The sequence below is a fragment of the Nelumbo lutea genome, chromosome 7 (assembly GCF_056320005.1).
Source record: "Nelumbo lutea isolate HS-2025 chromosome 7, American lotus-T2T, whole genome shotgun sequence".
NCBI classification, from domain to species: domain Eukaryota; kingdom Viridiplantae; phylum Streptophyta; class Magnoliopsida; order Proteales; family Nelumbonaceae; genus Nelumbo; species Nelumbo lutea.
Window position 1 is genome coordinate 19,075,972 of NC_142690.1, and position 26,741 is coordinate 19,102,712.

The following is a 26,741-nucleotide window of genomic DNA, read 5'->3' on the forward strand; positions in this document are numbered from 1 at the left end:
TGTAGCGATATCAATGAGTTGTGTTTTAAATGGTAAATTCGCATTGACGAGACCCAAATGAGTTAGGTTTGGGCTTAATCGGGTTTTGGGTCAGGTCGAATGATCCCATACCAAACCCGACCCTTAACTTTGCATCATTGAAACATCCCATTTTCACTTACTCGAATCAGGTCAGTATAGGTGTTGTTCGGGTTGAGAAAACCCATACCAAAACCGATCTATTAGCATCTCAATTGTGTATTTACATCATGCCATGGGAGCCCACATTCATGAACAAACATGTATTTGATAGATACATTACGGATTGTCTATGTGAATTGTGAAACACCAGATTAAAGCTCTTAGGGTCTAGCCTTGTACAGTCTTGATCATCTCAAGTTAGGTTGCCCTGGACCCAGGGTCCAGATCTAAGGATCAAGCATGTGTAAATTGGCTCGGAACACGGCCAAGCCCGCCCAAGTTGTTCCCCCATGTTGTATATAGAGGAACCACAACTGTCGAATGACAAAATTGGGGTCATAATCATATAGGTCAGCTGCAGTTAAGGTGTTACATATAGATAAGGCCCAAATGTATGCCCAGCATATTCAAAAAGAAGCATCCAAGACAACATCTATAATAGGCTATATTTCTCATCTATGTAACATATAAACATTATTCAAGCAATACACAGTTGTTTCATCGTTTCATCTGTAGGGCAGTACTGATTAAAGTTTCACAAAGCACTAAAGCAGAGATGTCTATATAAATCCACACATACTAACATGTTAGGGTAGTCCCCAGAGTCATGACTCATGAGTGATCTTGCTCCATCATATTCAAATGAAAGATACCTTCAACATTCTTATGTACTTCAACCTTGAATTTTTCTTCCTTATTTCCCCTCTTGACTTTGAGAAGCAAATAGAACTTCGCCACTTCTTCAATTACCTGCATGAATCACAAACAATAAGATCATTTATCCATCTTCCAAAACTATGTAAGTTGCAAATATGCATGCAATTCCCATGCCAACAGCTAAATAGCTAATAACAGAAGGGTAAAACTGCTACTAAGGAAATAATGGGGAAAAAAAACCAAACAGAGCAGAAGATGCCGACCTCTGCCTTTGCATGAAGGACCTCCAGCAGTTCGTAAGGGGCCAGCGAGTTTGACCTCTGCTGGATAGTCTTCACAGCATGATTTGCTGCATCTTGGACAATAGGATCATGTGCTGGCACTGCTCTCCATCCTGGTCCATGGCCATCTGGATTTACATGACCGGCCAATAATTACTACTAGGAAATATTTGGCCCAAATTTACTTAAACAAGACCCCCTAACATGGCCTGTTACATGTACATTATCGGCTCCAGTGGCTTGGGAAGGCTTTGGATGTTGAAGGGTAAAGTGTTTAATGCAAAGAGGTTAATCTAGGTCAAGCATGATTCTAAAAGAATGTGAATATGTCATATTCTTGTCCTCATGAAGAATCTGAACATGCAATTACAAAACAAGTAAAAGAAGAAAGAAACTTAATTATGTTTTCAGGTTCGAGCACATAACACGATCTGGATATCTTGTATTTACAAATCCCACATGATAGAAATTCCCATGGGTGGAGCTTTTATGTACAAATAGCAGAATACCAATTACCCTTCAATAAGGGGGGAAGAAATCATGTAAAAAGTAAAAAACCCCCAAAACAATGCAAATGGGGTTGAAACATGCATTAATAAGTCAATTAATTTCTTTCCTTTATATCAGAAAAAGAAAAGTATTGTATTTTGCATGTGAAAGATGAAGCATGTTCAAAACCCAAAGGCTTGATACAAACAAGGTGACTACTAAAGGCTGACCAATACCCAAAATAGGATCCCTTTCCACTACTTTGTCACTCACCTTCTTGGAAATAGAAAAACTCAACAGTTTATCTTGTTGTCTTAAAAATCAAGCCAATGAGTGAAAAACATGGTAGGGCAAAAATGATTTAATGAGTGCTCATTGAATTTCCATTACTTTTTAGCACAATTCTAAATTGTGCCCAAGTCTGTACTTTCTTTTTAGATTGACCATATAACACTCTCTTAATAATAATTAATGTTTTAAAAAAAGGCATCTTTGAATGTTGGATCAATAAACACAACCCAAATTAGATAGCATAAGAAACCTACAAAGAACAGTTGTGGTTCTAGAGACTAATAAAATCTTTTTTTTTTTTGTATTAAAATGCTACCTCAGAAAATATAGGGAATTCAAAGGAGATATTAAGACATTATCGTTAAAGATCAAAACAGAAAAAAAAAAAACAAAAATAGAACAACCAAGAAAGAGAATAAAGATATAGATGGAAGATAATATGATTGCCAAAGTATTGAGTATTGACTCAACAATATCCATTTATCAAGTTTTATTTATTTTCTTTTACTTCTCATACTTCTCAACAAATTCAAACTTTTAGTTGGTGATATGGGTTTTATACTTGTAAACTTATAATATGATCTGTCTAATTGGTCAAGGAGTTGCCTACATCAAGTAGTTGTTTGCATTTAAAACCAAACTAAATTTATGCAGCAATTTTGTTAGATTATTAGTAATAATCATATTATGCCATCAACAACAGAGTTATATAAGGTTTAAGAACACTTCTATATATATATATATATATTCATGATCTTGCATCAAATTAAAAAGTCAAATCCTTTCACTTTGGTTCAAACTTCTCCAGTTCGTGATTTATGATCCAATTTGGTTTCGATAATATTGACTCCAACAATTTTAGCACCTCCAATTAGAAAAAAGAAATAATAATAATAATAATAACGGGGATCCACCAGATAATTGAAGCCTACAAAATCTCTGAAGAAGACCCACTCAAGCACAATAACAGAGATATCATTTCTTCCCAATCGACACAATCCATTCCCTGTCCTGTATATTTGATGGATTGAAAATCCGAGAAACCATGTTTACAGAAGGCATGCATTCTCAATCGCATCCAAACCGAAAATTAATTCCGATAATCCCTAACAAGGTAAATGTAAAATATGTATATATGATTCTACGGTCAATGGTCCCCTTAAAATCAGTACTCAATTGCTTCAAAATTCAAAGGCAAATAGAGATTCCAAGATCATCTACCTCGCCTGGCACCGAGATCAGACGAAGTGAACGTGGGGGCATCTCCAACCGGTTTGAATTCCTGCAGCTCCTTGAAGTTCAACCATGGCTTCACCCACACCTTGGCTTCATAAATTTTCTTCTTACCAGCCTCAATCACCTCCAGAGTCAGATGGTGCAGAGTACCAGCAACCACCTGCTCCTTCGCCTTCACAATCCTCGCAAACTCCAGCAGCGCATTCTACCCCAATTATCAAACAAACAAAAAATTAAAAAATAAAATAATTAATTTTTCAAACTCCAGATGAGAGAACTAATAATCGAGAAAGAGACAAGGAGATCACCTGTTTCTTGTTGTGTTCATCGACAGCAAATCGAGCAAGGCTTTCAATCTCGACGCTGTTCTCAAACCCCACCGACTGGCGTATCCCGCCGGGGAGCCCTTCAGTTGCCATCCTTATCGGATTCTCGAAACAAAACCCAAATTCGGAAAACCCAGAGAAGAGAAGCAGAAGAGACAAGGCTAGAACCGAACAACTAATAACTCTGCTGAATCTCATCACTCCGCTCTCTTTAATAACTCTGCTGTCTTTAATGACTCCGCTGAGTGCTCGCAGCTGCTTCGTTTCCTCCTTCCAACACTATCCCTCCGCGCTTTTGCTCTGGCATGGATTAGATTCTCTCACTCCCACACCCATTTTCTCACGACATCTGAGCTCCGTCGCCCTGGCCCCAGTGCACGTGCGGGCACGTGAGGAAACGTGTCAGATCCTGGGCTTCTGGGGTGGAATCTTGCAAGTTTTGATCCCTTTGCGTAGGTCCTACGCGTTTGACTGGTAGTTGGTGACGTACTGACGTTGGGACTAAGGCTTTATTAAGTCTCTGACCAGTAATGATATTTTGCGTAGTTTAGTCTTCCAGATGAATGCTAACCGCACGAACTGTTTTGCTTGTATCGTTTTAGGAAATTATCGTACACCGTGAGGCCAAATACCTGTGGTATATAATGGTTTTGTAAAGGACACGAGAAAATATCCGTGTGATTAACATTTCTTTTCTTTGCCATGAAGCAAAGAATGGTCAACCAGTAATAATGATACCGACCTCATATTTTTTTCGTAAATTACAAATACCCCTAAATTGTTGAAAACTACCCCCCAAACTTTTACTTTGCAACAAATATCCCCGTTAAGTGAGATGGAGGAATATTCCATTAAATTATCAAAATATCCATCCAAAATTTTCTTATTTTCTTTTACTTGCCCTTTTCCTTTAAACCCTATTTAACCCAAAAGTAATTCCATTTTCTCCAAACGAAATTAGTTAAAATAATAAGAATCATTTCACTAGTATAGAAAAATAAATTTCTTTCAATTCTTGTTTTATTTCAAGAACATGAACGTCTCTTTTCATCTTAAAATATAATAGTTATCCACTCCTTACAATAATCAAAGAAAAACCAAATGAAACCTTACATTTGCATATCTCATAACTAAACCTCTACCATCTTTTGAATGTTGAATCTAACCAGAAATTTTCAGGGACAGATTAGAGCAATGAAGAAGATTTTAATATTTTAAACAATAAATTATTCAAATAAATAAGAAAAAGGGTAGTTTGGATTAAACAGTTGAATGAGAATCGTTTTTGAAATTAATGATGAAACTCTAATGGATGAGGGTATTTGTCACACTGAAAGTTTAGGAAGGTCTCTATCATAATTCGAAGTCTAGGAAGACAATTGTCATTGACCCCATAATTCCAAGTGAAAATTTAGTGTATTTGTCACCTATCTCCCTTTTATTTTATTTTTTAATTTTTTTTTTGTAGTGTATAAAAGTTTTGATTAATAGAATATTATAACACATTGTGTTACTCATGCACATTTGTATATTTTTGTGGTGCATGGGTCTTAAGAATTGGCAATGGGAAGAAAATCGATAGTGGCAAGGTAACACCCTTATATCTTATGATTTTCTTGTTTAAATCTAACAAATTTCACATTGGTTTGTAAATTTAACTTTTTTTTCAACATTTCTTTTTGTAGATGGATGCCAACTGCAAGAATTTTCAAAGCAAACCCTATGAGATAACACTCTTGTAACTTGCGATTCTTTGTTCAAATATACCAAAATACATTAATTTAGGATCTGATCTTTGATAAGCTTTACTAAGTCAAAATCTGTTAATAGATCAGAACTAGGTTGAATTATTTTAGTTTTCTAAATCCCAAGCCTCTGCATATCCTTGGTTACCTACCTTTGCTCAAAGACATCTGTGCTTCTATCGCCAAACATTGGTCTAAGGTCTTTGCACTGCTGAAATAACACATATAAGGAAACATATAAAGCTTATTAATTGAAGTAAGAATTGAAGTGACCAAATGGTTAGCAATTTTACAGCTTTCTGTTTTCACTTTTGAAACCAGACATTAAGACTATGTTTGGTTTGAAGGAAAAGGTAGGGAAAGAAAGGGAAAGATAGGAAAACCTATATAAGGTTTGTAAAGGTTTCCCTACCTTTCCCTTCCTTTCCCTACTTTTTCCTTCAAACCAAACACAGCCTAATGGAGAGTGGAAACGACCCGGTACTGCTCTCCCAAGGTCAAAGCTCTTTTCTCAAGTGGGACGATGTGAGAATAATGAGGCCCAAATCTATGATTCACAGGGGCAAACATTTATTCCTACCTAGTACAAGATCTCTCTACAATTCTTCTCAATTCTCGTCACTAGTTTATAAATCCATAAGCCAAATTACTCTTGTAATTGGGTATTGGACAAAGTGCCCACAACTACAAGAATTTATTGCCTTTGTCCATGTTTGCTTTTGGATCATTCAAGAATTCTCTTATCAACAAGTTGACAACAAACAAGGATGCTTGTTTGGGTTCTCTAAAGGTCAATCCACAGTTTGCATCTAAGATGAGAGAGAGAGAGAGAGAGAGGTGGGGGAGTGAGTTATTTACTTAGTATAATAAGTAAAGAAATAACTTTTTTGGGTAATAGATATATCAATAAAACACCAAATGAACTACACAAAAACATTAACAAAGAAAAAGCTGTTTGAGCATTCAAAACATGTTTACACTCTTAGGAGCTGTTTGAGAACTGTTGGATTGGCTGAACTGAAATCAACTTTTTTATAATGAATTTAACAATCATTTAATGGAATATTTAGGAGTAATAAGGTTACCCTATCAAACCATTAAGCAGTTAAGGAGCTCACAACTGCTTCATTGTTTATACATTGACTAAAATATAACCCAATGAACTATTAAGTACAAGCAAATAAGCCATCATCAAACAGTCTCTTGGGATCATGACATACTGCTCCAGCATCACAAAGTGTACATTTGTGTATATATAGATAGAATTGTTGTATTTTTGGCATTATAATATATCTGAAATTTGATAGACGAATTAAATATCATTGCCGAAGTTTGTGATCATGGTTAGTCTTCTGTTTTGATAGTTTTGGTCATGGTGAATATGATATTTGGTGTTTTTTTAATCTTCTAAACCAATGTTCTGAAACAAGACTGATATGATTGACTGGATTCAACTAGGTTCACTTGGTAGAAACATTTCAGTTTAAGTTATGTTCAATTCTGTACCACAAGCATAACAGTCAAATGCTTGTTTATGTTCTATTTTGTATAGATCCATCCCAACTTACATGGGGCAGACTGGCAAATTAGACACTCTACACTTAACCTCTATTTGTAATGGTTGACTAGGAGAGAGAGACCAACTCTTTCTTCCCATAGGATCACATTCAGACTTTCTCTTCTTCTGTTGCACACACTTCAGGACCACCATATCTTGATTTCATAATACTTCTAAAACACAGTCCTCTTTATGAATATTCAACTCCAATATGGTTTGACTCTTTTCCCAAAAAAAGAAAATGTCTTCTGTGGTTCTAGTTTCATATTTGAATAAACTGCATTGCTTTAGTAAGACATTTCTCAATCATTTTGGGAACCTTTCTACATCAAAAGATCTTAATTATGCAGCTTCATGTGTTTGCACATATGCCCGTTAGGAAGAAATGTGACATGTTTGTTAAGTGGCTTTTTCTGGTTCATGGATTTGCTTGGCTTCAGCAAAGAAAAAAAAATAAAGTTGCTGCCTTGCAGTATTATACATTAACCATAGATTTATAGAGGCTGGCTGGGTTGGATGGATCTACTGAAATGGTGGGAAAAGTAAAAGACATGAGGTGGTAAGAGAAGAATAACCACCTCTTGATAATTATATGGTCTATTTTTCAAGTATTTTACTTTCAAAGGAATTTTAAGAATTGAATTCATACATAACCACCTCTTGATATTTTCAGAGTTAGTGATGGTTTAATCACCTCTTTATATGTTTTCTATGTTTCTTGTGTTACGGGATGACTTGGCATTATAGAGCAATGGAGGTTGCAAAATTGTAGTAAAAATATATGACAAACCTGTAACAAAGTCATGGACTATGTGTTGATTTCTTGAATTCAAATTTTCTCATTTGAGGTTAGGTGTTATTTTAATTCTTTTGTGCTTACATATGCTGCCTTATGTAGGCAAGCTTAGTTTGGCATGAGTATTTCTATATAGTTTTTGGTGCATGTATGAAGATTGAAGTTGATAAGTTGTCTGTAATTTCTTCAAGAAATTCAATAAGTTAAATATCATATGAATTGTATGGATCACCCTACATTTGTTGAATGTTTTCATTCTTGTAAAATGATGAACCACCCTGCAGTCATCCAACAATCTAGGAAGCTAAATATCATGTGAATAGTATGGACATGGATAAATATATTTTATCATTTTGGTTAAGTAATGTCCAAGAGCTTTATTTATATCTAGTTTTATTATTTTTTAATTATGTAAAAGTTGGACATGCCCATGTAACAATGTGCTCATGCTAATTGAAACCTTAACCCTGAATTAAAGACACTAATCAGAGAGAGAGAGAGAACCAAAGCAACAAGAGCTCATTGGCTTTTAGTGTGGAGGCCAACATGCCAGACCCAATTTCTGAGAAAGCTTAATAAGGCCAAGTCAGTCTATGTTAATTACTTATAGTCAATTTGGCATATGGCAAAGATGATTATGTAGAGAGAGAGAGAGAGAGTTCTATGGAAATCTTAAAATAAGAAGGCAGGCTAGGGAGAAAAACATAGATGGTTGCAAAAAACTCATATCCACCTCTAATTATTTTCCCACAAAACAGGGAAAATGAATTTTCCCATTATTTTCCCTTGTATAACCAAACGATGGAAAGTGAAATTTGCACACTTTCTTCCTCAAACCAAATGGAGCCTTGAGAGTTTGCTGCTGTATTGTAGATCCTATGCATTTTGACTTGTAGCTGCCTAGTTGGTGACATTGGGAGCCCTTGGATTGCCACCTCCAAAGGTGGAGTCAGGAATTTTTCATGAGAGGGGCCAAAACCTAAAGTGGATTGAGCCAACTATTTGGATGGGAAGTGAAGGAGGGAGGAAATTTATAGGGAAGAGTGTGTATTACAAGTAGACCTTTTCACGAGCTGGTCTTTGAGGCCAATTTGACACTGTCTTGCACTTGAACTTTAGACAGAAACCAAGTCCAAACCCGACCCATAAACACGTCTAATTACAAGCGGAGATTTATGAAGTATTAGAGAGGCCATGACTCCCCAGAGAACAGAAGCTGAAAACATGACGCTAGAAGCAAACAACGAGCACTCTTTCATTGGTCCACTCTCTTTAATAACTTGTTTTTTGGTAAAATCTCTTTAATAACTCTGGTGAATGATGGCAGCTGCTTCCTTTCCTCCTCTTAATTCTACCCTTACGCGCTTTTGCTCTGGCATGGCATGGATTAGATTCTCTCTCTTACTCTCATACCCATTTTTTCGCGCCTTCCGAGTTATGTTGTCCCGGCCCCAATGCACATGATAACATGTGTTGTGCCGGGCCGGGCTGGGTTCGGGTCGGGCTTTGATTCTTTATTAACAGAAAATTGTTAGGCCCGAGCCCGAGCCTGGTCCTGATAAAAAGCCTAAAGCCCGAGCCCAAGCCCGAAGCCCGACCTAATAAAAGAAATTCAAAATTTTTCCTATTCAAATGGACATTTTCTATTTTAATTTAGATTTTTCCTCTATTTAAATGAACAATGGGCCTACAAGTGAATCAATGACCTTCTCAAATCAAAAAATTTATTCAAATAGACATCACATAGGGTTTTTACTTAGGTTTAACTATAGGTCGAGCCGGGTTTACTTAGGTTTAACTATAGGTCGGGCCGGGTCGGGCTCGGGCCGGGCTATTTTGGCATAGCCCGAGCCCGGCTCGAATTTTATGTGGGTCGGGCTTTTTGGCCCGAGGTTAAACCCACGGGCCAAAAATCATGTTCAAGCCCGTCCAAGGGTCAGGTCGGGCCGAGCCGGCCCGTCGGGCCACCCGGCCCATGAACAGGTCTACTTGCAAGTATTGTCCTTTTGTGTAGGGTTCCACTATGATGCTAGAAATATGTGATACATAAAACTTTACAACCAATTAAAATGGCATCATAAAAATAAGAATCAATCAAGTTGGTTTTTCACTAAAACTCAAGGGGTTGTGAACTTGTGATTAGTCAAACCTTTTCGGCATCATAGGTTTTCTCATTTGGTAAAGTAAGAATTAATTAGTGGTTAAAACTTTTCCAATTCAAATTTTAGGGAATTTTATAATTGGAAATTATGTTTTTGAATTTACATTTTTGTATTTGAAAATATACCACAAAAACTGTTTAATATAGATAAATGATTTTTTTTTTTTGAGAAAAAATATCCCACAAAAAAAATATATACAAATTAGGCTCAGTTTGGAAGGAGAACAAATACAAATATGTACATTGCTCTTTCCAAAGTTTGAAAAATGTATTATTTTGTATATATTCGCGCTGTTCATATTTGTATTTATATTTCTTCCAAAGTTTGAAAAGAGTACAAATGTAAATATATAGAGTACAAATATTGTATTTTGTATGTATATATTTGTGTTTGTGCTCTTTCCAAACTGAGCGTTAAGAACAAATTGGATGTGGCACTGGCAGTAGTTGTTAGAACTTCTTTAAAATGTACTTTTTATGGTTTTATTCATTTGTTTACCTATTATTATTTTTTCAATGTTACGAGACTCAAACCGGATCATATGGTTAGACCATAAAACCCTGGAATCGGAAATTACTCTGATTTTTCAAATTTCTGAAAAACGGTCAAATGGATCGACACCCGATGTAACCATTGAAAATTGACAAAATTTTCACCATCCACCTGAGTCACTGAATCACTACAAACTTAAAGTGGCAAAGGAAGATTTGAATTTGTGTGTTAATATCCGACAATTAGTCCGTAATGTCATTTATATTGATTTACGGCTCTTTAATTCATAGTCTTTAATCCACGGACCATATGGTTAGACCATAAACCCATGGTGCATGCATACCACGTGTTCTGAAGATTATTCGAGCGGTACACTATTATTTCAAATATATATGTAGCAATAATAAATGTTTCATAGAAGTACTAAATCAGATGTCTATAATATAAATCCACACATATTAACATAATAGGCTAGTGCCTAGACTCATGAGTGATCCTGCTCCATCATATTTAAACGGAAGAAACCTTCAACATTCCTATGTACTTCAACTTAAAAAAAAAAAAAACTACATTTTTCTTTCTTATTTACTCTGTAGACCTTGAGAAGCAATTCGAGTTTTGCTACTTCAATTACTCAATTACCTGCATGAATCACAAACGATAAGATCATTATCTATCTTCCATAACTGTACAAGTTACAAATACACATGCAGTTTTCATATCAAGAGCTAATAACAGAAGAATAAAACTGCTATGATGGAAATAATAGGGAAAAAGAACCGAAAGGAGCAAAAGGTGCCAACCTCGGCCTCTGCCTCCAACAATTGGTAAATACAAGTGTAGCGTGCTTTTGTCATGCCACTGAGCAGGCGGTGCTACCATGACACAACAAATCGAGGAGCAAATTTTTCTTTTTTTTTTATAAAAGAAAAAAAAATTAAAACAAACAAATACATACATACATACATATGCCAGTTCATCGGCCTCGAACCCTTAACCCAGTCTAGAACAGGGCTATGGATCGTGCCTGCACTACACTATACCACTATGGGCCATTTAGAGCATAGGCCAAATTGTATCAAGGCGTGCTGGCCCATGCGGCCCAGCCCATTTCTTGGCAATCTGGATTTACACGACCGATCAATAATTACTACTACGAAGTACGAAACATGATCCCAGCTCTGGCCTCTATACATACTCATTGTGGGTTTACCGGCTTGGAAAGGCTTTGGAATGTAAAGCCCGAATGGGGTGTTTTACAAGTTACAACATGAATGTTTTTGTTTTCATTTGATTTTAAAATTATCACATCAGAAAAAAAAAAAAAAAAACATGTTTTTAAATTCTATTTTTGTTCTTAAAGCGAAAAAAAAAATTAATTTAATTTAAAAAAAAATAATACATGTTTTTGAAACCAACAAAATGTTGTTTATAAAACAAGTCAAGCTTATGGGCTTTCCAAGACTAATAAAAGTTAATTTAAGGAATCATGGGCCGAGCCTAATGAAAGGAAATGAAAATGACGCCTTGGCTTGGCTTCAAAGATAAGCAAGTCAAGCCAAACCATTTATAAGAATTAAATAAAGCCCATGCTTTAGTTTTTGTGCCATAGGCCAAAGCCTAGTCAAGCCTAGCCTAGGTTGGGCATGTGCAATATTTTGTTTTATGCATTATATATTATTTAATTTTAAATTTTCAAAATAATATTTTTATCTTTAGATGTCATGTGCCCAAAGTGTGGTCCAGCCCAGCCCATGGTTCCTAAGACTTTTCCTAAGAAGACAATTCTCATATTTGAATTAACTCGTGTATTGCCACGTGTTTTATATTTTATAAAACAAAATATACATGTATATATATTGCATGAAAAGCCAAGAATGAAAACCCCTATTATTTGGTGAAGGAATTGCCTACATCAAGTATTTGATTTCATATAAAACCAAACCAAATTTATGCAACGATTTTGTGTATTTGATCATCTACATAAATACCATTTACACCTCTTAGAAAAAGGGGTTAGTTACAAAACAAAGGGGCTAGAAGAACTAGAGGCCGACTAAAGAAAACTTGGATGGGAGTAATAAAAAATGATTAAGTGTGCATAGTTTAATAATGGATATGGCATTGAATAGAAGGAAATGGCGAAACAGGATTCATGTGACCAATTCTGTATAGTTGGGATATGGCTTAGATGATTTCCATGCAAATTATTTGACTTGGAATCCAGTCACCTATCCATAGGAGTGTCCATGAAAAATTGAAAAACCAAAAAACTGAACTGAGCCATATATATATATATATATATATATATATATATATATATATATATATATGTATATATATATTTATATGTATATATTATATATATTTTTTATATATTATACATAAATATATATTCATTATATAACTATATATATTATATTTATAATAATCTATTTATAAATACTTTATATATTTTTATAATATTTATGATATATTATATATCATTTATTATTTATAATATAATATTATACATATACTTATATAATATATATTATAATTATAAAAAACCAAAAAATTGAAGAACCAAACCAGTCAAAAATCAAAACCGACGGACTGGTTAACCGGTGATACCTGTTCAGTTTGCAAAAATTGCCTATTGTTCGGTTAACTGAACCATGGACACCCCTACCAATCCATTTCTGTTTTTTACTTGGCCTGAATTTTTCAAAAAGAAAACCATTGAAATTGCCAACCATTTGACTTGGACAAAGGTTTTTTAATAATTTTTATTTAAACCTTTTATTATTTTTAAAACATCATGTGTTGGTTTGTTTAGATCTGACAACCAAAATGGGCCAAAGGGTTCCATTTATGGGTGAGGTTTTAAAAGCTTGATTCCAACAATTTCAGCAGCTCCAAATAGAATAAAACAAACAATGATCCACCATATACTGGAAGCCTATAGACTCTGACTTGGGACCCAACCATGCACATAACATAGGGCTTGTTTGACAAGTCTTGGAAGATCTTTCAAACTTTCTAACCTCTAGACCAACAATCAGTTATTTTTCTTTAATTATTTTTTATAACAAAAGACAAGAAACCGGAAACACTACCCAAAAAACTTGCACAAGCCCAAAATAGCCTAAAATCCCTTCTTTCTCTGTCTAAAATCTTTCATTTAATAGCACAACAATACCACATTATCAAATCAGATTTGATGCTTACAAAATTATGCTTACAGTTTTCACAGCCCTTTTTAGTGGTGCTTTGAGAATACCTCTCCATAAAAATAGCATGGAAATATTCCCAATGCACAATGCACAACAGAAAAGAGTTGTGACAACTGTCTGAGTACAATTTTATGAATTGACTTGGGTGGGTGCATGTGCATGTCTCTTGCAACCTTGCATTTGGAATACCTCCTCATAAAATAAAGTATATAAATGTTTCACTGAGTTGAGTTGAGATCTTCTGCCAACAAAACATCTTCCAACCCTCTACTAACTTCATCTAACACCGCACATCTCACCAATGAAAACTGGGACCCGTCATGTGCGTGTGAGATTATTTGGTAGAGGGTTGGAAGCTCATATATATTTTGGCGAAAGATCTTGAAAAAAAAAAAATTGAAAAAGGGTACCATGGTTACCACTTTTCCCAATCGACACAATCTATCCCCTACCATGTATATTTGGTGGATTGAAAATCCAAAACGTGCACTCTCAATCCTAGAATTGATTCTTATAACTTTTAACAGACTACATGTGAAAGATGCATATAAAATTCTGCAATCAATTTCTATTCAATATTGCTTCAAAATTGAAGTGCAAAGAGAGATTTCCAGATCATTTACCACGCTTGGCACCGAGATCCGACGAAGCGACAGTGGGGGCATCTCCAACCAGCCTGAATTCGTGCAGCTCCTTGAAGTTCATCCATGGCTTCACCCACACCTTGGCTTCACAGAGTTTCTTCTTACCCGCCTCAATCACCTCCAGAGTCAGGTGGTGCATCATTCCGGCAACCACCTGCTCCTTCGCCATCACAACCCTACCAAACTCCAGCAGCGCATTCTACCCCAATCATCAAACAAACAAAAATTAAATAAATGAAAGAATTCTTTTTCAAACTCCAGAGAACTTCCAGTCGAGATTCGAGAAAGAGACAAGAGATAACCTGTTTCTTGTTGTGTTCATCGACAGCGAATCGAGCAAGGTCTTCAATCTCGACGCTGTTCTCAAACCCGACGGAATCGTGTATTCCGCCGAGGATTACTCCCTCGCGTTCCATCCTTTTGGGATTCGCGAAACAAAGCCTAAATTCAGAAAATGCAGAGAAGAGAAGCAGTAGAGATGACGCTAAAACCGAACAACGATTTACACTCCTGAATTTCATCGGTCCGCTCTCTTTAATAACTCTGCTGAATGTTGGCAGGTGGCAGCTGCTTCGTTTCCTCCTTCACCCACTTTATCCTCCGCACTTTTGCTCTGGCATGGATTACAGGATTAGATTCTCTCAATCGAGTTCGGATTGGCTACCATGGAGCGCGTCCCACACGACAAAGGAGTTGAAATCAGCCCCCCACACGATAAGTTTCGCACAATGTCGCACAGAACATCTCTGCCATGTATTGTGAACATCTTCCAATGATATTAACATCTCTGATATTATCATCGACAGATGTTTTTAATGCACGGCGAAGATGTTGAGATGTGATGTAGGGTGCATGTGGGGCAATCTATTTTGTTTATAGCGGAAGATGAGATTGAATTGATAGGTCTCCATCTGAATTTGAATTTTATCCACAAGTTAGATATCCAATTTGTTTTTTTTTTTTTAATTAATAAATTATTAAATAAATAAATAAAGAAAAAAAAAACAAAAAATACAATTACTTTTTTAATTGTTCCCATCACACACAGAGATTATATAACATATATCGGATTGAATAAAGGTGATCCAGACCCGATCCGATCAAATCCTAACATGGGTGATCCAAATTCAATCAAATATGGTCAGATCGGATCATAATCCGATGCATTGGTATCCCTACTCACTGAATATGCCTCACATCAACCTCAAGGTCCTCAACACATTGGAGCCCTGTATTGGAAACACCTCTCGTGAATGATGAGTTCCATCTGCTCCTCACACCAACCTTAGCATGTTCCAACCACACATCAGGAACATGTTTCATACTTGGATTTATTACTCATGTGAGTATGAGATTGGTGTGACTTGTGAGGAGAGCAGATCCAATTCATGAACTTATAAGAGTATGGCAATGTTGTGCACGGCTCCAAGTCTTATGAGGTTGGTGTGAGGAGTCCTATATGTGAAGACCAAATCCAAACTCTACTTAAGAGTAGTCATGGGCTAAAATGATGAAATAACAATTTTTGGTGCATTTTTGTGGCCCCACTTTAGGCCACTTCATCCAAGTTAAGGTGGGTCCACATCAATTCATCAAGAGGCATGATTCATGGTTTTGGCCCAGCACAGTAGGGCAACTTCAAATGGAGTAGCTGATTTTTGAGTGCTCTCTAAACTAAACGTGACCGGATCTGCTCCTCACACTGACCTTACAGGTATATCCCACCATGCATTGGGCATATTTTCCTATATTTATGTGTTATTATTTAAGAGAAATATTCTCAATGCACGGTAAGATGTGACTGTAAAATCATTGTAAGACGCCCTGTGTGAGGAGCATATTCCAATTCTCCTTAAACCCCTTTTGCTGGCCCAATGCACATGTGAATACATGTCGATGCTTGAGCTTCTAGGGTGGAATGTTGTTAGTTTGGTGCCATTGCATAGGTCCTACGCATTTGATTCATAGTTGGTGATGTTGGGCTTAAGGCTCTAACCAATTATGAAGCCATTTTATGCAAATCCAAATTTCCAGCAAGTAAAAACTTTGCACATATAACATTAAGTTGTATCTCCTATACATATATCTCAAATTTATAGAAAAATATTTCTAACATGTGACCGGATTTTTATGTTTTGTGTGTACTTAATCTTCCAATAACTATACTAACCATACTACTATTTTCTCATGTATACCTCATGAAATTATCGTAAATCGCGAGACTCATTAGTTGTGGCACCATAATGTAGATTTTCAGCCTTTGTTAACAGCTCTAACTCCTATTTATATTATAGCCCAAGCCCAACTTATGTGCTGTTCTATTGCCGGTTCAAGCTTTTGTTATTATGGCTCAGTTTGGAATGAATATAAATATAAATATGTAGAGTATAAAACTTTGTATTTTGTATACATTTATATTTGTATTCCTTTCAAATTGGGCCTATAAAATTAATTAAAAATAATGTAATTATAAAATTTAATTTCTAAAACATTAATTAAAAATCAATTTAAAATCCCATAATTTAATAATGAATATGGCATTGAAATAGAACATAATGGTGAAAAAGGATTCAATGCCATGTTCATGTAACCGACTCATATGATTAAAATAAGTAAATTTGTGCATGTGATTGGCTCCACAATAGTTATTAGCATAGATTTGAGAGCATGGATTTGTCTAAGTGATAATAATTGTTTGAACTTTATAGTTGGGACAAAACTTAGATGATGATGATTGTTTGAATTTATGTTTTTGTATTAAAAAAAAAAAAAAAACACAAAGAATTGGGAATTGAATGTGGCACATTAGTATGCTTGGACTTCTCTAAACAATATAGCATTATATCAATTAAGGAAGTATTTCATATTGTGCCATGTTAGTTTTTTAATTACTTCTTTTTCTTGGTGATATGTTTGCTGGTTTAGGCTTTTCTCTATACCCATTTCTAGACATTTTGCTCGTATTAATTTTGCATATTTTTTCATGTATTTGTACACAACTTCACATTTTGCATATTTCTCTTTTAATTTGTGCACAATTCATAATTTTGCATTTTGCTTGTAATTTGTTTAGGCTGCGTTTGGAAACGATGCAAATGGAGTGTAAATCCCGGTTTAGGGTAAATTTGAACTTTGGTTCACTTTTGCCTGTATTTGGTAACATTACATTTATGCATTGACAAATGACAGACCAATGCATATTTACATTGATAATAAGTTGTAAAAGTACATCAATAAAAACGAAGTAAATTTTCATTCAAGTGGGCTTTTGATAAAGAAAAAAAAAAAGTATATGCTTTATTGAAATTCATGTTTGCATTCATTACACCTAAAAGTTTGTTTGGTAAGAAGGTAAGTTTGTCAATGCAAAACTAACCTAACTTTGCAATTTATATGAACCATTTTACACTCTATATATATGCATTCACACTTATTTGCATCATTTCCAAACACAGTTTAATTTATGCATTATGCATAGCTTTTGCATAATTGAGACTAAATTGCACTTTTAAGTGGTGAATTGTATATCAAGACCATTTGGATTCCGTGTGATGCCATGCTTCTCCCCCTTCCTTTCCATGGTTTAGCATTAGCCTTTGGATAGCCGTGTGGACATATGTTGACTCCTACTAGGGGGTGAATGTTGGATTGGGTTAGGCTGAGTTGAGGTCAATCCTAACCTAACCCAAGTTGTTGAACTCCTAAGCCTAAAACCCAACCCTAAGATTTTAAGTTAGGTTGGTTTGGATTGACCCAATTTCTCGATTTCCCTTTGTCAAATTTTCTTATTTCTTGAATTTAAGGATGGACGTCAATTCAATTTTAGCATTATTATGTACAAAATGGCATAGTTATCGTACTTTAGAAAAAAAATTGCTTTAAAATTTAATTGTTGGCATACATATATACACCCATATATGTCAATAAAAAGACACACACATATATATACACACATAAGTACTTGTAAACATGTTTATATGATATTTATGGATCCAACTATGATACTAGAAAGACATAATACCATATAAATCTCTAACCGTTATAACCAATCGGGCGACAATTTATCAAATTCACAGAAGGTTGTGATTGGTCAAAGCTCTTCCAGTATTATATATTTCCGGTATCATAGCTTTTTCTAGTATTTATACATACAAATATGAAGTTAAAGTCAGGTTCGATTGGTTATGTACAATGGTTTTGTAATGGATACAAGGCAAAAAATATCTGTGTGAGTAGTAATTCTTTTTCCTTCGCGTTGAAGCAAAGTATGGTCAATGCATAATGATGTACAAATGTGGCACTTGACAAGGGAGGATAGGATGGCCCAATGGGCACCAAAAGCAGTTTTAATTTAGGCTATGCTTGGATGGCAATTTTTTTGATGTGCCTTGCTTAAACCTTTTTAAGGCCCATTTATTGGTGGTCTTTCAGATTTGGCAGCCCAAATCAGATTGGTTGAGGCATAATTTTCTCGTTTATAGTATAGCCCAAACTTAACTTATGTGCTAGGGCTGTTCATAAGAAGGTTCAACCCGACCAACCTGAACCGACCCAATCCGAGTCGGCCGAGTTTTCATCAGCACTGCTTGGTTTCGGATTAGGCAAAATCATAAATCGATATATCGGGTCGGTTTCGGTTTTCCGAACCAATTAGTTTTCTAGTTCGGTAGTTCATAATTTCCTACTTAACTAGTCTTCTACTAGAACTAGAACAGCCATATCTTCTAGTTCTTACTTAACTAAATTGTATCTATCCTAATTTCTATAGTCTTTTACACCAAATAGGCAACCCATTAGGCAATTACAATTGGAATTAGGTGTCCTTCTAGTTCTAGGCTTCTCTATCATTTTTGTACAGGAGCAAAACCAAAACCGACCCCAACCAACCCAAACCGACTCAAACCGACCAGGTCAGTTTTGCCTATCAGTGGGTCGGTTTTGGTTTCCACCTCATGTAACCCGACCAGGTCGGGTCGGTTGGAAAAACCCCTGTAAACTGACCTAACCCGACCCGTGAACAGCCCTATTATGTGCAATGTTATTGCTAGTGGATATGGCACTAAATGGAACGAAATGGTTAAATAGGATTCATGTAGCTAAACCCATATGGTTATGATAAGTCTCAAATGATGATGATGATAATGATGATGATGATAAATTGAATAAATAAATAAATAAAATTTCCCAATTAGGTTAATTGAAGGAAGTTTATTTGATAAATCCATCATATGCCCTGTGGGGTGGGGAGGGTTATTCTGCCTAATTTATGGTCAGTTTGGTTCATAGTTAGAATCGGTATGGTCTATTCTCACTGCCTGTTTGGTTGAGATAGGAATCAAAATCAGTTGGAATGGATTCTCATTCCTAAAGGAAGGGATGGGAATGGCCATTCTCTCAAATGGGAGAATGTCATTCTATCTGTAATAGGCATGGGATTCCGATTCCATCTAACCAAATAGTTGGAATCCGAATGAACCATTTTGATTCCGATTCCATACCCTTGTTCTTGCGAACCAAACAGACTCTTAGGTCATCTATCAATTAGGGTCCTCTACTTTAGTCATGTCTTTGGCTCCACGATATTCAATAGCATCATCATGTAAGAATATGGATTTGCATAAGTGATAATAATTGTTTGAATTTTATAGTTGTGATAAGGCTTAAATAATTAATGATGATTACAATGACTACAATGAAGATAATGATGATTGCTTAAATTTAGGGTAAAAGGCATAAATCTCCCTTCAACTTTCTCCTAAATACTGAAACCTCCCCCTCTCATTTCAAAGCCGATTAAGACCTTCCCTATAAAAAATGACATCACTAGATAAGCACCTCCCCTTAGCAATTTGTAAAGATCCATTTGCATATGACACTATGAGTATGAAAAAAAAAACCAAAAACTTCCCCTTTAGCTTTTCAAAAACATGCCCCTTTGTTCTCTCTCTCTCTCTCTCTCTCTCTCTCATTTACCTAGTGTACCAGTTAGGACATAGGAATGTTTAAACTTTAAATTGAGGTTTTAGGAGTTTCCATGGAGAATACGATAATTGAAGTGGAGTCAGTTGAAGAATAGAAGCTAGATTTACTTGATACTTAGGTCCTTAATATTCTTCTTGTTGGGGGTTTTGATGATTTTCTTACATTTCTTGTTGTCTTCTTCTTTTTGTAATGGTAAATGCTATTGTTTTTTTACATAGAGGAAGAACCACAACAACCCTTTAAAGTTGTGGTAGTTTAGAAGTGGGAGTCTATAGACTAAAACAAACACTTGGCTATAGAGAGAATTAAATGCTCGAGGAGTTGTTCCCTGGGAAGACACATTGATGCTCAAGTCAATAACAAGAATCAAGAGCAGTTGGGATGACCTATCGAGGGCGAGTCAATCCAAACATAGAAGATCAATCTGAGAGCAAGAGTATTCAAGAGCAAAAGTCATTTATCTTGAGGGGGAGATGCCTTTAAATAATTAAGTGTCTGTGTTGTAGCCGGATAGGGTCCGCGAGGTTGTTAGATGAAGCCGCCCACCAAGGTTCTTGGGAGGTTCCTCTCTCCTTGGTAGGGCATGTCTCTATGTCCATGTAGGATTTTGCTTCCTTGTGAGGTCTTTTGGTGATAAGGCCATGAAGGTTTGTGCGGACATGGTCCGAAGACGTGTTAGCTTTCGTGGCCAACGTCTTCAATTCGACACACCTCTCAGATTCCAACTTAAAAAGTGAGGATGTATGATTTATTTTTGTGTATTCATTATACACTCACTCTCTCATGATAGAATATATGATTTAGTTAGATACATAATTTTGTACTCTATAGTTGAGATATAATATAATTCCTTATTTTAGTATTTAGAATTATGTAATAGATTTAATTTTAATTGTACCATTTTATTAAGAAAAAAAGGGGAATCATGTTTAAGTAATCATATTAGCTTTTGCCCCCTCTCCCCCCCCCCCCCCCCACCCAAAAAAAAAAAAAAAAAAACTCATAGCTCTACCTATACCCATGTTAATTCCTCCTAAGCATCATGGACCAAGATAAACAAATTACATTTAAACAAGAAACAAACCACAAAATTGAGAACACCGACCCGAAGGCCGACCCATAGTTTGTGTCATGGGTCACTGGTTCACCTGGCTGGGTTGGACAATTCAATTCATGATGTCATAATTAAAAATATTAAAAAAATGTATTACACACACACACACACACACACACACACACACATATATATATATATATATATATATCCAAATAAATGTCGGAAATCTCTTAACATTTATAAAAAAAAGCCTAATATTTACAAATATATATAAAATAGCCAAAAAATGAAAAAAATTAATTCTAAATTAAAAAATGCCTAATATTCTAACTTTCAACCTTTCAGGTTGCACATTGCAGCTTAGGAATCATAGAAAATTTGAAAAAAAAAATTAAAATGAATGAAAAAAATGGTTTGCCAACTTCTATGCTTCCAACAACATTTTTTTTGTTAATAAACTAGTTAAATTTCATTGCAAATACAAGAAACAAGATTACAAAAGGTGAGGGGGAGATCCACCCATTTCGCTATCCAAAGAGGAATCGCATCAGCATAAACACCTAACTCCGACAGTCCTTTTTTGGTTAGATTATGAGCCAACATATTGCTTTCACATTCAGCCAAAATATCTTTACAAATAAAGAAAGCGTCCTGAACCCCAAAGAGATCCCGAGAAGCCAAGGCCTGAATTAAAGATTTGTTGTCGCTTTCGATCACGAAAGCGACTCTGCAAAGCTCTTAGCCGGCTTAATTCCTCGAAGGCTTGCTACATCTTCAGCTTGAAACGAGGAGACTACCAAACTTGGACCAAAACATATTGCTTCATAACAACCTTGCCTTGCCATCATTAGTTAAGCTACCATCCATATTGATTTTCAATACATTTACTTTAGGAGGCTTCCACAAAAACCTTGGTCTTTCTTCTTCAAGAGCTTGTGAAGAACCTTGCCATTTTTTCAGCAAAATTGTCTTCCTCTCCTTCCAAGCCCTGTTAAATAGCAATAGAGATATATTTAGGTTAGGAGCCACATTTTCAAAAATGCATTTGTTCCTGCACTTCCATATTGTCCATATATAACATGAGAACTGTGTAATTTAGCAGCTCTTCCTTCCTTTCTTTCATTTGACCACACTTTGTGATCCATGATTCAAACCATTCTTTAAAAAAATATGGGTCTGATTCTATGTTGTAGTCAAAAATAAAATCGAAACATAGTTTCTTGGCATGATCACATTTGAATAATGCATGCATAATTGATTCTGGTTCCCTATTACAAATTGGGCATAAAATTGAGGTTGATAAATTTCTTTTAAACAATACAACATTGACCGCTATTGCTTCCCACAAACATCTCTAGATGAAATGCTTAATTTTTTAATCAACTTTTAATTTCCATAACTCCTTCCATGGGTCTTTATTTTGAGTAAAGCTTCTAGTGATTGATCACCAATTTGTTTCTCAAATCTTTCCCTACTCACAAGAAAATAAGCCAACTTTACCATGAATTTTCCTGTCGCACTACTTTTCCAGATTAGCCTATCCTCCCAATTACCAAAAGCTAAAGGAACTTTTTTAATTTGGTTTTCAATTTCTTTTGTAAAAAAAATTCCTAATAATATCCAGATTCTAGCATCTTCTTTTTGGATCTATTAGGTCCTTAACCCATATGGGACCATTATTTCCAGGATCAGGCCCCATCAATTTGAAATTTGAGAAGTCCTTTAACCAAGGGTCTCCCCAGATTTTCACTTTCTCTCTTAAATTTACTTCCCAAAATGCCCCTTTTTAAGAATTTCACTCCCAGCTAGAAGACTTTGCCATCCCCATGACCTTCTCTTTTGCAAATTGTCATTTAAAATTTTTTTCCCTCTTAGATATCTTACTTTTATCACTCTGCACCCTAGATTATTTTCTTATGTACAAAGCCTCCAAACCTGCTTTGCTAAAAGAGCCTTGTTAAAGCAAGTTGGGTCTTTGAAGCCCAACCCACCATCATTTTTATTTTTGCTTATGATTTCCCAATTTACCCATTGCATTTTTTTCTTCTTTATATGTGATCCCTACTAGAATTTTCTTTAGGATTTTGCCATCTCATCACAAATAGATTTTCGCATCGGAAAGCAAGACATTGTATAGTTTGGAATGGTAGCTACTACAGGTCTTAAAAGGACTACTTCTTTCCCTTCTTTCCCTCCATTATATAGGAGAAGGCCATACCATTTCGAAGTTTTAGATTCTATCCTCCTTATTAGATGACCAAACAAATTTTTCTTTGATCTCCCCACTGCTATGGGTAGATCCAAATATATTTCAGTAAGGTCCACTCTTTTAATTTTTAGTCTTCTAGCCATTAATTTTTGAAGTCTTGGGTGAAATTTTTTGTTGAAAAAAAGCTCAGACTTCAAGAAGTTTACCTATTGACTAGAAGACTTTTCATAAAGTTTAATTGCCTCCACTAGATTTTGACTTTCAGATGGGGTTGCCCTTGTAAAGAGGTAGCTGTCATCTGCAAAAAAGAGGTAAAAAATTACCGAACAATCCCTATTTAGTTTCACACCTGATTTTTTTTTCTGTAAAACAAGGTTATGAAGGTAAGTGGAGAGTGCTTCAGACACAAAGAGGAATGAATATATGGAGATAGGGGGTCTCCTTGTCTGATTCCCCTTTCTGGTTGGAAGGGTTTGTCCACAACTCCATTAATTAGAATTTGATATGACATTGTTGAAATACTCCAGTATCCAAGCTACACATTTATTGCCAAACCCTAGCTTCCTTAGCACCATTTCTAAGAAACTCCATTTCACTCTGTTGTAAGCCTTGCTCATGTCTAATTTTAAATCCATCCAAGCTTTCTTCCCTTTTGCCTTCCTCATAAAATCAATTATTTCATGGGCAATTAGGATATTATCATGAATTTTCCTGCTTGAGATAAAAGCACTTTGGTTTTCACTTATTGTTTTGTGAAGCAAAGGTTTGACCCTATTGACTAGAATTTTGGTTATGACTTTGTAAATGGTGTTGCAAAGACTAATGGGTTTAAAGTGGCTTGCTTCCAACAACTTAGAAACTACAGATTAACACAAAAAAACCCCTAAATTAGAAATGAAATATACACAAAACTAGAAAAAAAATGAAAAACACAAAATATAAAATAAAAGACTAGAGCACCTCTCTCTGAAGTTTGAAACTTTGAATCACCCAACCCAATACAATCACCGATGAGAAGTACATTCAATGCCAGGGCATTGGTGTTTCCCAAACTCAAGAAAAATGCTAAAAAAAATAGATGTCGCTGTTGAGAATTGGGGGGCGTTCTTTTTTTTGGATTTTGAGAGCGGGGAAAGTTGGTCAATGGGATGTTGGTTCCCATTGACCAAGAATACCGTGTTCTTTTTTCAGATTAATGTGGGGACAAGGGAAAGTTTATTTTCCTACGTACCACTTACCTGGGTTAGTAATACCCATCTCCTAGGTGGGTAAATAATTTTCTCACCTGGGGGAAAAGATTATAACACTTAAGTGGGACAAAAATGCCCCATTTAATAATGGATTTTTATGGTTAAAATGGTCATTTTCTTTTTTAGTTGGGAAATAAAAGAACATGGGTAAATACACTTACTTGGGTAAGTGTTTCCCAAGAAAAACTTACCCAGGTAACTGCATTTACCTGGGTAAGTAACTTATCAAAAAGTGAACGGGACCTTGGTGTCACCGGCGATTGGAGACGAAAAACAACCTTCTTTTGCGTCTAGCAATGGCGGAATCTTTGTGAGTTTGTTTGTTCGTTCAGTTCTCTCTATTATCTCCTCCTCTAACATTCTAAACAAAGAGACAAGAACATAGAAACAAACGGGAAAGGGGGTCGAGTAATGTTTAGACTTTAGGGAAATTTTTAAATTTTTTAAACCTAAAATGTGGACTTAAAACCTAAGTTAACATGAGAATTGTCACCCACTAACCAGGTCATCTAGTTCCACGGTTCAACCATTCAGATTGACTTTTTTGACTTTGTCAACGATTTTTGAGAAAATGCTTGGTCTTATAAGAATTGGACTTAGAAAGAAGGTGTTTGGAACCATGGGCATTTATTGAGTAAATACTGCCACATAGGCGCCCCATCAGCAAAGGCTTCATTATGCGCATCCATACGTATAGACTTTTGTGCGCTTTTCCCGTTTCAAGAAGCTTCGTTTTGGAATTTCCCCCAACGGGTAGGTGTTTATTGGCACCTTTGTTGATGTGGCACCTATGTGTTATAAACACCCTCATTAATTGCTTTTCTCAGTTTTGCAGCCACATCAAGTACAAAACGTTTACTCAATAAATGTCAATGAAACCAAACACATACAAAGTGAATCAGGTGATGATTTGAACAATTCGACCATCCAAATCAACCAATGGGTTAAAATTTAAAAACCTTGTAACCAATCAATAGTTATTATTCCCAATAGTTTTGCCTAAAATAAAACGAATCATAGAAACTGTCACTGGCAAAATTAAATTTCTATACTAACACTAACATTAGGAAAACCTTAATCATTTCTCTAGAAAATAGTAGACTCTAGACGAATAGCCATTGTACATATATTGTGCACCGTTGGAGCACAACCGATTAGTGGTGATTTGGGTTCGTGCAACAAGTCGTGTGTAAAAGAAAATGAATGGAAATGATTGGCATCTTCTAAAATACCCTAGCCAGTTAAGTAAGCTAAAAAATGCTGCTTCCTCAAATGGATAAGGCTCTAAATATCCAGACACCTTGTTGTATTGCTACTTCACTATAAAGAGTTCATATCAGCGCTAAGGGTGTTAATGGACCAGTTTTGGACTGGATTCCATTAAGTTTAAAGTTAATTTGGACAGATTGGACAGACGAACAAGACATATTGGATTGTACCAATCTGGTTTAAAATATTTATTAGATTTGATTGGATCTGGTTTATTCGTAATAAATTTATATTGGATTGGATTGGATTAAGCCAATATTTGATTCATTGATATAAGATAAGAATATAGGTGTCAATGGACTGGATTTGAATTGAAATCAATTAAAATTAAAACGGATTTGAACAGATTGAACGGTTCAAAATACTCATTAAAATGAGCCTGGTTCATTTGTAGTGGACTCACATTGGACTCAAGGAAAATGATGTCGGCTATAATGTCTAAACACATACACTTCAGTTGTGGGGAGTAAAAATGCTGTTTTGCAACCCCTTTTGCTTACACATAGCGGACAACAACTGAATCCATTAGTTCGATGAAGAGTCCATTTCCACAGTTATATAAAAAATTTAGAATAGTACACCAAGTAAAAAGTTTAGACAGAGATAAACCCCGCCTGACAACTGCCACGATGGATGGAGATCATCCACCAACATGAGTTTAAAAATACTATAAGCATCACCTTCAATTATAACACATGATAATTGAAGGTGAGAAAGAGACAAAGCTTCAGCAATGATGAAGCTTTCACACTTAATAGGCAAAACTCTTGCAAGAAGAAAAGTACCAAAATGAGATATCATCATTTCAAATATGTTCAATCAAAATTATCTATTTGACATATGAAGCCAAAAGTACATGCGCTATATATTGTTGAAGTCTTTAATATATAATAAATACACTT

The 26,741-nt window shown here is 35.5% G+C and overlaps 2 protein-coding genes across 2 annotated transcripts; both read right to left on the reverse strand.

The window, feature by feature from the left end:
* Positions 1-600: 600 nt before the first annotated feature.
* Positions 601-4,075, reverse strand: LOC148845474 (cysteine proteinase inhibitor 12-like). The gene is made up of 4 exons (XM_088955251.1): positions 3,443-4,075; positions 3,120-3,339; positions 1,101-1,246; positions 601-930 (listed from the first exon to the last, which is right to left on the reverse strand). Exons 1-4 carry the CDS (start codon positions 3,656-3,658, stop codon positions 793-795), a joined length of 720 nt encoding a protein of 239 aa, XP_088811377.1. The 5' UTR covers positions 3,659-4,075; the 3' UTR covers positions 601-792.
* A 6,518-nt stretch (positions 4,076-10,593) lies between these two features.
* On the reverse strand, positions 10,594-14,859 carry LOC148845475 (cysteine proteinase inhibitor A-like). The gene is made up of 3 exons (XM_088955252.1): positions 14,375-14,859; positions 14,052-14,271; positions 10,594-10,855 (listed from the first exon to the last, which is right to left on the reverse strand). The coding sequence occupies exons 1-3, from the start codon at positions 14,591-14,593 to the stop codon at positions 10,848-10,850; spliced, it is 447 nt and encodes a 148-aa protein (XP_088811378.1). The 5' UTR covers positions 14,594-14,859; the 3' UTR covers positions 10,594-10,847.
* Positions 14,860-26,741: the final 11,882 nt, after the last annotated feature.